The sequence below is a fragment of the Vidua macroura genome, chromosome 13, assembly GCF_024509145.1.
Source record: "Vidua macroura isolate BioBank_ID:100142 chromosome 13, ASM2450914v1, whole genome shotgun sequence".
Lineage (NCBI taxonomy): Eukaryota > Metazoa > Chordata > Aves > Passeriformes > Viduidae > Vidua > Vidua macroura.
Window position 1 is genome coordinate 6,034,958 of NC_071583.1, and position 16,335 is coordinate 6,051,292.

Consider the following 16,335-nt stretch of genomic DNA (forward strand, 5'->3'; position numbering starts at 1 on the left):
GTCCTGCACCTGGTGAAAAAGAGCTGAGCATGCTTTAATTATGGGCTATTGTTGGGGAGCCTTTGGTGGGTGTGAAACTGCTGAAATGTGGAGCTATTCAAATAGAGGTCAGGCCCGGAGACCTCTGAGCACAATGATTAACAAGGCTGCGAGCATTCAAGCTCAGCCAGCCAGAAAGAATAGGAAATTGGCAACAGGGGCTGGGAGAGGAGTTGGAATACAAAGAGAGCTGGGCCAAAATACCCCACTCTTTTTTTCTCCCTCTCTCTATTTTCACTCATTTGTTAAAAAGGTTTTTATTCCTCCTTTCTAACACTAAACCTTTGAGTTGCCACTGGATGAACAAGCAATACCATTTTCTTTCCCTTTTTCAAGAAAACACAATGTGTGGCAGTCAATTAATAAAAGTGTGTGTCAGAGCTCCTACAGGCTGTTCCCACTTGTCTGTCTCTGCCATGGGAAAGGGTTTGTTGCTCCAAAGACCAGTAGCCCGTGGTGAAACTGAAGAGGAGAAATGTCTGAGAAGGGACTTTCCCTTAAAAAACAAACAGAGCAAGGGACATTGGCTTGGCAAGCCTAGGAAAAATGTAGAAACTGAGCTCCAGGAGGATGTATTTGCTCCTGTCCCACTAGGATGGTGCTGGAAATGCCAGCACATCAAAGCATTCTCCTGGGCTCATCTCTTTGGCCACCACAGCATTATGTGTGCCCACACCCATGGGGATGTTGAGTTTTTGTCATGCCTTTGGCACAGAGTAACCCACAGATCACCCTGACATCCACAGTGATGCTGGCTCAGGCCAGGGCTCTCCAGGGTCATGAGATTCAGGTCTCAGGATTAAGCCAGCTGGGAAACAGGAATTGTGGCTTTTGGCCATCTTCCTTCACATCTTTAGTTCACCCTAAAGCAGATAAAGAAGCAAAGACTGAGCCAGCTGAGGGAAAACCATTCCCATATTGAAACTGGGGCTTTCTTTTAAATTTGTTTTCCCTTCCCGTGAGTTTACCAATACTGTGTATTTGTGCTGCCCAGAAGCCACACTGTGTTTCCTGTGTCTGGAGTGTTGCAAAACGCAGGAGGACTTGGTTTTCCTTTATTTGGTCTTAATATTTTTTTTAATCTGGAAACGTTCTGATAATCATCTTCAAAAGGTGCGAAAGGAGTACCTGAGGGCTCAGGGGTTATCTGGATGGTGAAGTTTGCTTTGGTGCTGTGTTTTGCCTGGTTTTAAATCAGAGTGATGTAACAAAACCAACAAAGCCTATTTAGTTTTTCTTTCTTTTTACTTAACATTGGAAATGATGAATTTCTGTCTGTGTTGCTGGGTATTCATTGCTAGCTGGATTTAAAAGCTGGGAGGGAAGGATTTTTAAACAGTCTGTTTAAACAGCTTTTGTGGATCTCTGTGTTTGTTCTGTGTGCTTGTTTTTCTTCAGACCTCTTTGACTCTTGTAATTGATGGTCAATTTGAAAGCCAAAAGAAGCTAACTCTGAAAAAGGAATTCTCTTGTTTTTTTTAAATGGTTATACAGAGTTAGGCTGGTGTAGTGATGCTGGCACTTTCCTCTGTTGAGTTTTCAAGTTCATTGCCAGAAAAAATGCAGCTTTGTAGAAAATACACCAAATCATCTTCCTAAGATTCAGCTATAGACAAATACGTGTATACACTGGAATACCCAAAGTGATCTTATTTCATGGTAGTAGCATTTAAGGACAGCTGTTTCTTTCAGTTTAATTGGAGCACTTTATTTTCATTTTACTCCTTCTGTTTGGATGCACAGAACTAGAAAAGGACAGGAACCTACTTGGTAAAAAGTAGCTGTCTCAGAGGGTTTCAGCTAGGAACAAGCCAGAGCTCTTTGTGGAATGCACCATCCCACCATGTGTCAGTGCAGAAGTGGTTGGTGCTGCTTTGCTGCAGGACTCTGCATTTTATGGTAACTGTCAGGAGAAAATGGGAAGCTCTCATGTGGCACTCTCCAGCTTCCTCCACTTGTTTGTAACAGTGACATTGGGACTAAGGTGCTGATTCTGAGCTCTCTCTTGTCCTCTCCCCAGGGAACTGGACCACAACGACATCTCGGGCACAATAGAAGATACCAACGGAGCCTTTACAGGCCTGGAAAACCTGAGCAAGCTGTGAGTATCCCTGGGCTTGAATTCTGCAAGCCAGTTTTGTTGTGTGCCTGTGTGGGGTTGGGTCTGTCCCTTTTTATGCAAACTCCCTCACCTTGGAAAAAGACAGAAAAACAACAGAAAATCTGAGCTGTAGGAGTTTTGCAGGCTCACTGCAAGAGTGCAAATGTAGTTTTCAAGCACTGATGTTTTTAAGCAGGTATGAGGCAATTATTTCCTTTCTAAATGGCGAACAGACGGTGCCACGTAGTGCAGTTCAGACACAGAGAGGAATTTAAGCTGTTTTCATGTATAAAATTCAGCACAACCATTCCTCACTTCTAAAAGCAAACAAGCGACAAAAAGGACCCCTTGCAATCTTCAGTGAGGCACTGATTGATGCAGCAAATAACAATAAACAGAAGAGAAAAATCACCCCACTTCCTGTTACAACAGAGGATTGAAGCAGGGTTCGTTTCTGTGGGATACTCTTTCTGAGAGTGATCTTTTGGGCTCAGTTCCATGTGCAGTGACAATAAAAGGCACCATGGGGCACAGGCTCTTGAAGAGATAAAAAGAATCCCAAGGCAAGCATGCGCCTTGCAAATGTTTATGGCTTGCTTGGCCTTCGCAAGGATTTTCACATTGCTCTGTACAATCCCTGTTCCATTTGAAACGGGTGATATAAATCAGCCCTGTCGGAGGAACCTCTGATGGCTTGTGACAAATCAAGAGTCTCTAATCATTACCTCTTGCCTTTGTTGAAGTTCTCAGCACCCCCCATGCTGCTGTCTCTGATGCTGGGGTGGCACAGCCAGAGGTGCAGTAAAAGTACCTCGATGGAGAGCAGATGGCTGGAATGAATCCTGGCAGGCGGGATTTTGTCACGCTCTCATCAGAGACTCCTCGGGGAGTGGGACGAGCCGTGGCAGGGTTTGTGGAGATGCAGTGCTCAGAGGAGACAAATCTGAAATCACAGACAGAGGTGGCATTTGATGGTTGCTGAGGGGAGTCACTGGGTCCACGTGGAGGGGACCAAGTTGTAGCTGCAAGTAAAGTGGGGCAGAAGGCAGAGGAGGATTTAAGGACAGCCAGGCAGGGAAGCAGAAGTAGTGTGGGGGTGAGAGAGAAGTCAGTAAAAATTGCTGTGCATGCAGAGTTAGGGAATCTTCCCATGACTGCCAGAAAAAAGGCAGAGGAGCAGATGTGGTGGGTAGAAGAGTCCTTGGCTGTCTGACTGAAGTGTTTGGTTTGTCTGAAGAAACCAGTGAGACCATGTGAGCAGCTGGAAGGGTGATGGGAGCAGAGACTTTGTCCAGTGGGATTTGCAGGCTGTAAGGATTGGGTCTGTAGTGCTGCTTTGACAGGGGACAGAAGGTGGTGGAAGGGAGCAGACAGAGCTGTCCTCGTACATCCCTCCAACAGGGCCACTGGATATGTTCAAAATTCTGTGTGCAGATAACAGAAGAGTGGTGAAGAATCCAGAGGGGACAGCATGGAAGGAAAGAGTTCAGCAAAAGGATTGACTTGGAAAGCAGGAGCAGTGAGCCCTGATGAGCTGTGGGGGTCAGGCAGAGGCCAGGAGGAACAGCAAGGAGCGGGAGGAGGAAGGAAGGGAGCAGGGGCAGCCTGTGGGGTTATGTGCTGGGAGCTCTGGGCAGAGCAGCTATTGCTCTCCCTTGTGAAATGCTGTGGCCTGATGTGATGTTTATCACCCAGCACAAGGAACACCTCCAAAAGATGGCTGGCTTGGGCTGCCAGTAGCCAAGGATGCACTAAGGGCTTGTGCAAGGCTAAGGAAGTTTGGTTTATATCTTTCTTTCCTTTGTTGACTGATGCCTGTCAGTGCACATGGACCTGGGCCAGCTGGGTCTGGCTGAGGGACATGTGCAGGGAAGGTCTGTGCAGGGGATTGCAGCACATTTCTTAGCCTAGAAGAGCGTGTGGATCAGGTTGGTTTGGGGCAGACAGGAGTGGTTTGATTACTTAACAGAGTGAGCTGCAGTGGGACAGACAGCTTGTTGGGATTGTTCACTGTCAGCCAGCATGTAAGGCTGAAAAACGCTCAGAACATGAAATTATTTTATTATTGTTTCTGGAGGCATTTTGAAAATACTTGTGAGTGGTCACTTTTAAAGGTGTCTCCTCAGAACTGGTTTAGCTTATCAGCACGTAAATCCCAAACTGGTGATTTCTAAGGCTGAAGTGAGTATCAGGATTTTTTTGTAAATAAAAGATCAGCCCTTTCAGCAAACATTTCACTGTGTGATTTAGGGCCTGTGTTTAAACCGTCAACCGCTTTAAATGCATTAGCATACAAAAAATAAATGGGCACTTCAGAGGAGACCTTCCAATGAATTAATAATCACCTCAGCTCTGTGGAGATTGCCTTAAAAGCTGTTCCCCTTTGATCTGGCACAGATTAGCCTCTGAAAGGATTTAGCACAGAGAGGGTTGTTCGCTGACATGAAGGTGTTAAACAGAGATGGAGAGGCCAGTCACTTTAGCCTTCTCTGAATTATATATGAAGCTCTCCAGGATGGAGAGCACAGGCCTAAATTAAAATGTTGCTTGAAGAAAGAGGGAGTTGAGAAGCACTGAAGCATAAAAAGCACTGGTGGAATCACTGTGGAACAAGGAGATTCCTAATTATTCAAGCTGCTAAATGTAACTGGCTTTTTGATGGCTCACTCAGTGAGATCTTCCTGCAGGTGCAAAACTGGCTGGAGGAGAAAACGCTGCAATGAATTGTGTGCTTGGCATGTAATTACACTGGTGCAGTCTCCAGGAGAGCTTGTGCTTGGCTCTGCCCCGTGGAGGAGGTTTAGGCCAGCAGTGGGATGGCTAATTGTGGCTGTGTTCTGCTGCCTTCCACAGTCCTTTGATGGGGGCCTCTAGGTTCAAGCTCTCAGATTTGTAGAGGCTCTTAATTGAAATTAGTTGCAAGGAGCAATGAGTTTGCTGAGGCCTGACCAGATATGTGTGGCAGGTATTTCTCATGTCTAGCTATCAAGCTGTGTGCACCTACACAAGTGGTGTAGTTGTGTATTGCCTTCCCCAGATGCACTCCTTATCTCTGCACAGATAACTAAACAGGTATCAGCAGTATCTCTAATTTTGAAAGACCAAAATCCACTGAACAATAAATCTGCAGCTATCAGACCCAAGCTCAGCATATTTTTTTCAGCAGCAGTTGCCCATATAACTTCCATTAGAATCATAAAGGTTGGAAAAGATCTTTAGGATCATCAAGTCCAACCATTAGCCTAGCACCAGCACCATGATCATCATTAAACCATGTCCTGAAGTGCCACATCACCATGTTTTTTGAACAATTCCAAGGATGGTGCACTCTGCCACTTCCCTGGGCAGTCTGTACAATGCTTACAACCCTTTCTCTGAAGAAATTTTTCCTAAAATCTAATCTAAACCTCCCCTGACACAGCTTGAGGCCATTTCCTTTAGTCCTTATTTTATCCTTACCTTGTCCTTATAACACATTTATTAGGAATATGGCTGCAGAAATCAGTGTGTATGGATACAGCCATTTGACCAGTAAATTATTTACTGCATTAATCATTCTAATGGATTTTTCAAAGCCTTCATTAATGCAACATCCCTTTTACCAAATGATGGCACACATGATTGCACACATCCTTTGGTGCTGGGGGTATTTGAAACTGGGCTTTCCTGGAGCCAATATAGAACCAAATTATCCTGACATTTGAAAAGTGCTTTGTGGAAAGCCTTGGCAAGTTCTTGGAAATGTATTTGCTCATGGAATGGCTGCATATGCTCCATCTTATACTCCTCTCCTTTCCCTGGCCAGTAAGCAAGCAGTGGGGCCATCATAGCTGTAAGTCTTTTTGGGGTGCAGATAGGGCCTTCACACCCTAAACTGAAGGACAGCTCTTGAATGAAAACTCCAAATCAAATGCAGCACCAGATGTGCCCTTTCTTCACCTGAGGTGTGGGTGCTGGCTTGCCCTGGACACCACATGGTGATAACTGGTGCACCTGGAGGATAAACCTTAGAGGGAGCCTGGGGAAGGAAAGCAGTTCCTAATTAATGACACTGGTTGATGTTTTATTAAAACAGGTGAGGGGACTATCCATTTGGCACAAACCCTGCCCCTGGCCATCAGCACTGGTCAATATTTATGGAGAACTGTTGCTCTGGAGATGACAGCTGGGCTGGGATCTCTCCAGCTGGCTGTTTTCTGGTGATAGTCCCCTCATGCCACTGCTGATTCAGAGGAATGCTCTCTGGTCACTGATGCAAGCAAGTTCACTCCTCAGCTCTGGATATTACCTGTTCTGCCTTTTGCTCCTTGAAATGATCCCTTGGCTATGATCTGCTGCATGATGTTGCTTTGCTGTTGTATTTACAAGGAAGGAATGAGCAGTGCCTGCTGTGTGAATGTGCAGCCCAGGGGCAGCCCTCATCTCTGTGTGCTGGTAGCTGCTCAGGCCAAGCACCAGTGAATAAATCACCACTCTTTTCCTGTCTGGGAAGAAGTCAGAAATGAAAAGTTTGTGGGGGAGAGACCAATATCTTGTTAAACTGTCACTGCAGTTAATCCTGTCCACAGCCAGCCTGCGAAGAACAGAGGGGACCTTCTGTTACTCAGCAAGCTGGTTCCCAAGCACGGGAGCAAACCTGCCTTTTTACATGATATGGCACATTCCCTTTGCGCTGTCATCACTATTAAATTCAAATACAGATAAAAGGATTTCATTTCAGGAGCAGGAAAGCGAGTGTGCTTCAGCCCTCTTAATCTCTGTGCAGTTCAGATTTCCTGGGACTTACACTCAGAGTGTATATCAGATAAAGCCACACTAATTGTGTTCCTTCTTTTTTTTTTTTTTTTTTTTTTTTTTTTGCCCCCCTCTCCCCATTTTCTTTCTGTTTATCTGGCACTGGATGTTTGGAAACTGCAGAACTCTGTTTGGAAACAAGATCAAGTCGGTGGCCAAGAAAGCGTTCTCAGGGTTGGAGGCTCTGGAGCACCTGTGAGTAACCCACCATGCCTCACAGTTTGGGAAGGGGGGTCTGCCAAAAGTAGCTGCTTGAGAAATCTGCTAGCAATTTAATAGTGTCTTTGTAAACTGAGAAGCCAGTCCATTTGTGGGGGCCACCTGCTTCCTTCTCATTATAAGTCCGCCTCAACTTTGGCCTTTTTTTGTGCCAGGAACAAAGTTATAGAACATATGGGAAATTTGCATGCTCTTAATTTTTGAGAGTATCACCTTGACTTGCACATTATTGCTTTGCAGGCTGTTAGCAGTGAAAAGAGGCTGGTGCAGGCATTGGACTCTCTCTCCTTTGCCCCAGCTTCCTCCTAAAGCCACATGGCAGTGACACATGTTACAGATGACTGGTTTCGATGCATCCCCCCTGAACATCCCTATTCAGCACAGCCCCCTTAGAGCCATTTGCAAGAAGTAAATTTTGGCTGCCTCTGTGTATTTTTTTTTTTTTTTTTGTGTCCCAAGGCTGATGACTCCAGCAGTGATTCATAATAACCTCCTTTCTTGGATTAAGACAAGTTAAAGTATATGTGACTGTGCTCTACATGTTTTATTGGCTGTTGATTGTATGAAATGTTATGGCTATCATGAGCACACTGAGAGATTTGGGCTGCCTGACTGGGAGTACATTCCCAAATAAAGGTGCCCTTAATGCTCTACTGAGATTGTCTTATTTAAGCAGTGCTCGTCTGCCCTACATGTCACTTAGTAAACTTCAGCTCTAAGTCTGACACTATGCTTTTTCAGAGAACAAATTATTCTTTTAATTAGCAATAGTTGTGAGGGAAACCTTTGACCCCTTCCTTTGGAACCACTGGGATGTTTTTTTAAACCCAACCGTATCCTCTCCAAGCCATTTTCAAATAATTCCTCAGATGCTAATTATTGAAAGTATTTGCTTTATTTTATGTTTGCTGAAGGTCTAGCCTGGGGTACCACATTCCTGACTATCTTTGGTTATCGAGGGGGCTGAGGAATTTCTGAGCTATGGATGATGGAGGTAGCGCAGACTGAGAAAGTGTAGTGAGAAGATGGGGTAGGGAATGACTTAGTGATTCAGTTAAGTGTGATTTTTCTTGGCTGGCTATTGTTCAGCAATACTTTAATGATACAAGGGTGTTTGGAGGAACATTTCTATGCACTGTAAGTGCAGAAGGGCTTAACAAGGAGCTACCAAATCACCTGCTACTGGAGTCATTGCTTAAATCAACGTGGAGGGCTCTGTCCCAGCCATGGCATCTCTTTTGTTGACACTGCCTGTGGTTGTGCCTGCAGGAACCTCGGGGACAATGCCATCCGCTCCATCCAAGCCGATGCCTTTGCCAGGATGAGGAGCCTGCGGCAGCTGTAAGTGCCTGCCCTGCTCACACCCTTAGGCAGGAGGGAGGGATCCTCCTGACCCTGGGCATGAGCAGCAGCACAGGTGTTATCCACATTACCACTCATTCATTTCCCCCTCCCCTGTGTGCTCCTCTGTGGGGTATTTTTACACATGAGGAGCTGTCATTGCATGTAACAGTGAGTGAAATTAGATCATCAGAACAGGTTCTTCCAGCAGGTTTGTGCCTGTGCAATTATTCATCTCCATTCAGGAAGTCCAGCCCTGGTCCTGTTAGCCTGTTAGCCAGCTCTCCTGCTCACAGCACCGTGGATTTAATTCCCAGTGGCCCACCTGCTCCCTTGCTGTTTAGGGTTCACACACAGGACTGATACTGCAGTGATAAGCACCATTTGAACTGCATCCACTTGTCATTCAGCCTTCTGGTGTAAAAATACGGATGTGTTATCAGAGCTGCTGCTTGTGCTCCAGGCTGGGGCTCTGTACTGTTATCAGACACTGTTTCCACTCTTGCCTGGTTTCCTTTTCTCTTCTTCCCCATAAATATTTAATCCACTGTCAGTGTGTTGCTATGCCCCAGAGTAGTGCAGTGTCTGTGGAACACAAAATCATTTATTTGGTATTTGGGCAGGTGCAGGTTCTTGCTCCTGACATTGGAAATGGGAATCAGATGGTCACTGCTGGCAGTGACACTTGATACCAGTGACTGGGAGTGAAGAAGATAAACACTGTGTGTTTGTTATGTGATTAAAAACTTTATCTTCTGCACTGGCACTTGAAACAAAATTGAAATGAAAGATTGATCTTATTAGGAAGAGATAGTGAGATCCCAGATATTGTGAAGGAATGTTTATAAAATGGAGAAGTTCAGATAGGGGATATTTACATGCAGAATGCATTGTGCTGAAGGATCCTGACCTGTTCCAAGTAGCCAGGAGGGTTTTATGCCATCATACACGTTAGAGGCTACACATCTTTGAAGAACAGGAAAGTGGACAGCTTTGAAAAATCAAATCCCTGTATTCCCTCCCTCTCCAGTCAATTTCTTTCTTTTTCCCTTCCCTGCTCATTTCGAACTTCAGGATTTCCTGAGGTATTGGGTAGAAAATTTGCAGGAGATTCACATCTTATAGTGCAGTGCTGGAGTTGGGATTCTGCTGTGCTCTTGATACCCTGCTCTTGCATAGCTTGTAGGATTGCAGGACAGGAGCTCTCTCTGGGGCATTTTCCAGTCTCTGAGACATCCTCACATTCAATTCCAAGGATCAGACTGAGTTTTGCAAACCAGACCAAAGTATGAATGCCCTGTTTGTGTAAATTTACAGTTCTTCACTGGCCTTAGAGTTATGCTGAGCCATAATTTGGCCCAGAATATTAAAAAGAACCCACATTAACCCCAAAGCTCCCTTTTTCTTTGCCCCTTTTTCACACCTCTTTTCCTAACAGAAGGTGCTAAGCTACTGTTGGATCAGAGAATTGCAGAATCCTACAATGGTGGGGCTGGAACTCAGGACGCTGAGAAATGTTTGTGTTTTGTTTTCCCGACTAGTTACTGTTTCTGTGGGGTTTACACAAATGTCTTTGGTCATTTCTCCTCTGCTGCTTCTGCTAATCAGTAAGCACAACTCCAGGGTCACCTTATGGAAGTTAGGGTCTCTCTGCTTACTGCTCTGCTGTGGAGGGAACTTGAGGCCTTACAGTGGGAGCTGGGTGTCCTCTCTCTCTCTGGTCAGCAGCTAAGTGCTGAATGTGGTCCCCAGCGTGGTTAATAATTACAGGGTGCTGCAGAGTGTCACTGCAGTACAGGAGGGGGTTTCTGTGTGTGGAGATGAAATGCTGTCTAATTGTGTCATGCCTGTAACCTCTTTAGTGCCTCGAGGACATCCCTGCAGTCCTTTTTCTTCCTTCCACCCATGCTGGGGGGGCAGGAGGAATGTGTTTAACATGAAAGGGCTGTGAGCTTCCCAGCCTTCCCTCCGTGCAGGGCTCACAGCAGGCTCGTGTTGGTTTTGTTTCCCTGCAGCCACATTAACAGCGACAGCTTCCTCTGCGACTGCCAGCTGAAGTGGCTGCCCCAGTGGTTGGTGGAGAAGGAGCTGCAGTCCTTTGTGGTGGCCACCTGTGCCCATCCTGAGTCTCTGAAAAGCAAGAGCATTTTTGCCATCCAGCCAGAGAGTTTTGTGTGTGGTAAGTCTTGCCTGCGTGTTTTGAGGTTGTATGAAGGGTAGGAGTCACTTGGGAAACATTTTCTTTGAGTACCAGCATGTTATTATGAGAGGGTTTGTGTTTTGTTTTGTTATTCAGTGGGATCAAAGGAAGCCCAAGCCTGCATTTAAAAAATTTGTCATTGGCTACAATTTATTTCCCACTAAAACCACACACTGCATTGCTTGCATCCAGAGTATTCCTTACAAGGCTCCCTGAGTATTAAATCAAAAGGGACTAAGGCCTGCTCCACTTCCAGATGGGGCTGCACAGACACTTCCCCAGTCCTCTCAGTTTGATAGTATCAGGACTGCAGCTGTAATTTTTTACCTTCTGCAGTGTTCTGAGCTCTTCTGTGGATTTGTGTTCTTCACCCATCTTTTTTCCCTCTTGGAGACAACAAAGAGTTAAAAACAAAACCCAGAGGAGAATCTTTCCATCACAGCTGCTTTCTTTGGGGCCAGTAAGGCCCACCCAAATACTGCAGTTGCCTCTGCTGCACCTGAGCTATGGTTTCAAGGCAGCTTTACTTAATACCAGCACACATAAACATCTACTACCTTTCTCATAAAGAAAAAGAAATTTAAATCATCAGAAGAGGCCAGATCAGTGCTGCTCAGGCATATCCAGGTTTTGGGGAAAAGAAAGGCCTGGTTTGGGAGCCAAACCCTGTGCAGTGGAGCCAACCAGTGAGGATCCTGGGTGGAGCTGCACATGGCTGTTAGAAGGAAAAATGAGCTTTTGCAAACACTCTTTAACTGAGCTGAATGCATGACTTGCACTGAACACGGAGCAGAAGCTTTGTTCCAGTGTCCCTCCTGATCCCCCAGTGACAAGCTCTGCCTAGGTGGCCTCTGTCTGAGCAGGCTGTCAGGGAGGCTTGCTGTGCTCATCTGGAAGAAGAGATCCTGAAAGCTCCATCCCCACAGCAACATCACAAAGCAAAAGCAGCTTTGCTTCCCAGTGCCTGCCAAGTCCTCCAGGCACTAGTAGTCCTGGTTCCAGAGGCCTGGCTGTTTAATTAAACCTTAGTCAAATATTAAATTACACCATTTGTAGAAACCTAATAAATGAATCTGCTTGGAACCTTGCTAAAACCAACAGTCTTCAGGGCAGAGAGAGAGTGTGCAAAGCTTTCCACCCCGGTCGGGTGACAGGCAAATACAGCTGCTTCTGCTTTGACAGCATGGGCTGCATGGAGTCCTTTCGGGTGGAAAAGACCTCTAAGATCTTTAACTTACTTACCATTAACTTACTACAGCCAAACACACCACTAAACTACGGCCCTGAGTGCCACATTGACACTTTTAAATACCTTTTAAATATCTTTTAAATACCTCCAGGGATGGTGACTCCACCACCTCCCTGGTCCCTGGGCAGCCCGTTCAGGTGCCTGACAGCCCTTTTGGGGAAAAAAATGTTTCCTATTAGCTAATCTAAACCTCTCCTGGCACAACTTGAGGCCATTGCTTCTTGTCTTACTGCCTGGGAGAAGAGACCAGTCTCCACCTCACTAAAACCTCCTCTGGGTGATTTTCCCAGGAGGTGACACTTGCAGCCCTTTAAATGCCCTCTCCTCTCCTGCTTCATGCCAATACAGGTCTGGAGGTGAGGTTTTAAGTTCAGTCGTGCTCTTCATGCATGGATTGTACAAGGAAGGACAATCTGAATATGGTCTGAATATCTTCTTCAGACTATAGTATCTTTCTCAGATTCAGTTGGTGAAGGAGCTGGGTGTCTTGTAGGTGTCTGAGGTCACTAGGTGACCATCTCAGCCCACTGAAGGAACCAGAGGAACAATCCCATGTAAACCAATGACTCAGTGGAGCTTGTGTGTGGCACACCTGCCCTACAGAGCACTGCTTATTTCTCATTTCACCTCTTGGCTTGCTCCAGTCTTCCCTCTCACTATGGAGCTGCACATGGCTGTTAGAAGGAAAAATGAGCTTTTGCAAACACTCTTTAACTGAGCTGAATGCATGACTTGCACTGAACACGGAGCAGAAGCTTTGTTCCAGTGTCCCTCCTGATCCCCCAGTGACAAGCTCTGCCTAGGTGGCCTCTGTCTGAGCAGGCTGTCAGGGAGGCTGACTATTGCTGCTGTTTCCTCCCAGACGATTTCCCCAAGCCACAGATCATCATCCAGCCCGAGACGACGGTGGCTGTCCTTGGCAAGGACATCCGCTTCACCTGCCTGGCCGCCAGCAGCAGCAGCTCCCCCATGGTGTTTGCCTGGAAGAAGGACAACGAGATGCTGCACAACGCCGAGATCGAGAACTTCGCGCACGTGCGGGCCAAGGACGGGGAGGTGATGGAGTGCACCACCATCCTGCACCTGCGGCACGTCACCTTCGCGCACGAGGGCCGCTACCAGTGCGTCATCACCAACCACTTCGGCTCCACCTACTCCAACAAGGCCCGACTCACCGTTAACGGTGAGTGGCAGCTGCTTGCTCTTCTCCTCCTCTAGCCCCAGCTGGTACGTGGTACAATTCCTTGGGACTCGGTTGCTCCTGAGGGTCCATTCCTGATGGTGAGCTCTTAACCTCTGCACGGCAGCTGTTTGTATCTCAGTGGATGCTGGGAAATGCCCTGTGAGGAGCACACACCATTTTGTGTTGGCTGCCATCCAGCCAAGCACTTCAGCATGCATGTTCTTAGCAGCTTGAGCTGCTGCTCTTTGGCCGCTCAGGTAGATTCTTTGCCCTATGAAAACGAAAATGCAAAGGGACGCAAAGAAGAGGGATGTAGCAGTTGGAAGTTCTCTGTAGGAGAGATAACAGATTTTTTTCCCAGGTTTTCACAGAAGAAAATTAGCTTTGATCCCAGCTCTAATGATCTGAGTTGAGGGTGTCATGGACTCTGCAGACAGGTGTGTTCTGTAGAAACACGGGGTCAGTCCCCAGCAGTTCAGACTCATCCTGCAGAAGCACGTGGCCATCCTCCTGCCCGTGGACAACTGTCACCTTAATCCCCTCTGTGGGACGGAAGACACCACTGCCCAGAAGACGGTGTTTCCCCACGGAATCGCTCATGCCCTTTTCTTGCTTTTCCTTTATCAGTGCTGCCATCGTTTATCAAAACTCCCCACGACATCACGAGCCGGACGGGGACGACGGCGCGCCTGGAGTGCGCGGCCGAGGGCCACCCCACGCCGCAGATCGCCTGGCAGAAGGACGGCGGCACCGACTTCCCCGCGGCCCGCGAGCGCCGCATGCACGTCATGCCCGACGACGACGTCTTCTTCATCACCGACGTCAAGGTCGAGGACATGGGGGTCTACAGCTGCACTGCTCAGAACTCTGCGGGCTCCGTGCTCGCCAATGCCACCCTCACCGTGCTGGGTAAGATGGCTTTTGGCTTTTATGTTTTTCGTGTATTTGTAATCCTGCAATTCTTTTGTGTGTGACTCTAAACTCCATGTGGAGTGTTAGATACTGTTGTCCCATTTTGGCCAGACAAAGCAATTCTTCTCCAGGCCTGGGAATCAAGGACACCTCACTGTCTCTGGCCTTAAGAGATGGAAATAAAAATGAGTTGGGAGGGGAAGCAAACTTCATTACCTGAAGCTGTAATTGGAAGATTAACCCCCAACATGCAAATGGACCAAAGTTATAGCAGTGTGAAAACCTGTGACCCATCATCCATTTTTGGGTGTAGCCTTTGGGGGCGCTTCATCTGCCCTAAATGAACCTGAAGTCCCTTCAATGAATATAACTGTTTTTATTCCCTTAATTTTGTCTGGCCTCTGTTTTTAGGTAGTCCCAAAAAGGCATCACCAGTGCCCCAGAAGGCTGAGTGCAAGTGGGAGCTGGGAGGGATGGCCATTCAAGCTCTTTACCAGTTGGAGATAAAAGAGAGACAGAGTCAAATGGTCTGCTTAGTCTTGTTTCATTCTTTTACACTGTAGTTCACTAATGAAAAATACCTGTTAAGTAAGAGAAGGAGCTGTAAGTCACATCTCCTCTTTTGCCAAGGAAGCCCCTCCAACCAGCCTGTTTGCTGTCTGGGAAAATTACTTCAAAAGGAAATTGCACTTCATCTCTCTTGCTCTGTGAAATAATTCACATTTCAGCTGTTGGCCCACATCCTCAGAAGTTTCTTGTTGGGAAAACTTAACACCAGTTGATTGTGGGAAGCGGGGCCTTGGCTGTGGTTGTTAGATCTGTTGTGGTGTACAGCTGCCATGTTCCTGAGCACGTGCCTGCTTCGTGCATTGCTGTGTCTGCAGGAGCACGAGGAACATTCAGTGCTGTTAATTCTGTTGTTACGCTGTCCCTAAAAATTAATTTCTGTGTTTGTTCTCCTGCAGAGACACCATCTTTGGTCCATCCACTGGAAGATCACGTGGTGTCCGTCGGTGAGACCGTGGCTCTCCAGTGCAAAGCCACGGGGAGCCCCCCGCCCCGCATCACCTGGCTGAAAGGTGACCAGCCCCTGGTGGTGACAGAAAGGCACCACTTCACCTCGGGCAACCAGCTGCTGATCGTGAGGAACGTGGTGCTGGAGGACGCGGGGAAGTACACGTGTGAGATGTCCAACACGCTGGGCACGGAGCGCGCGCACAGCCACGTCAGCATCCTGCAGGCGCTGGGCTGCCGCAAGGACCGCACCACCGTGGGCATCATCACCATCGCCGTGGTCTGCAGCATCGTGCTCACCTCCCTGGTCTGGGTCTGCATCATCTACCAGACCAGGAAGAAGAGTGAAGAGTACAGTGTCACCAACACAGGTAGCTGCAGTGTCCTGAGGCCCCCTCTAACCTTTCGTGCTGCCAGACATCCCACCGAGGCTGAGCCTGCTCCTCAGGGAGCCTCACAATCCACTGAACTGCAGCTGGCTTATCTCCCTGGTTCTCTTGGCTCACAGGGCTGGAACCAGCTCTCACTTGCTGCTGAAGCATGTTCAGAGCTGCATTTCTCCCCTTGGCTTGCTCTTCAGGAAGGTCTTTTCCACTTGGCAGTAGTTCCAGCCATTGCTTTGCTACTTTGGTTTTCCATGACCATAAATTATAATTTTGGGGTAGTCCGGATGATGTCCACGATGCTGAGAACCTGTCTTACTTTTTGGAAATCTGTATTTTCAAAGACTTCGAAGTCAAAACTTGAAAAATTAATCTTAGAAGCTGGAATCCCTTCTTCCATGTTGGGTATGACAGCTAGCCCTGATGATGGGGGGGTATCTGTTACTTTTTAGAGGAAGAATTAGCATTTATTGCTTTCTCCCGATACTCAGAGGGGATAATTTGGCACTAAAATAAGTGTTGCAGTGAAAATAAAGTTTCCTGCCCTCCTTATGCAGCCTCTGAACAAAACAGAAGTATGGAAGAATCAGCCTAAGGCTTTCCCAGCCTGCTTGGAATTTCCAGCCTTCCAGCTATGCTTAGCTTTAGATAGACTACAAAAGGATTTTTAAAGACATGGGCTAGGTAGGAAGTCTTGGATAACCTATTAGCAGTGTGATGTAATAGTGGGATTCTTTTATAACTCCTTTTTTTAGTCCTCAAAACCCAGGGCTTCGTGCTCGATATAATTGAGCTTCACTTGGTTTTGTGTGGCAAGGGAAGCTGAAATTGCCTGATAGAAAATGAAGAAAGCCAAGAGGTTTAAGACTTATTTCCTGCTTAAGAGAATCAGACACCCTG

General features: G+C 46.9%; 1 protein-coding gene across 1 annotated transcript in view; it reads left to right on the forward strand.

The window, feature by feature from the left end:
- Positions 1–16,335, forward strand: part of LRIG1 (leucine rich repeats and immunoglobulin like domains 1) — an 88,806-nt gene that overhangs the window by 69,104 nt on the left and 3,367 nt on the right. Inside the window, 7 exon segments of the mRNA XM_053989679.1 lie at positions 2,060–2,140; positions 7,058–7,129; positions 8,423–8,494; positions 10,510–10,673; positions 12,806–13,126; positions 13,754–14,035; positions 15,004–15,423. Coding sequence (XP_053845654.1) covers positions 2,060–2,140; positions 7,058–7,129; positions 8,423–8,494; positions 10,510–10,673; positions 12,806–13,126; positions 13,754–14,035; positions 15,004–15,423 — 1,412 coding nt within the window.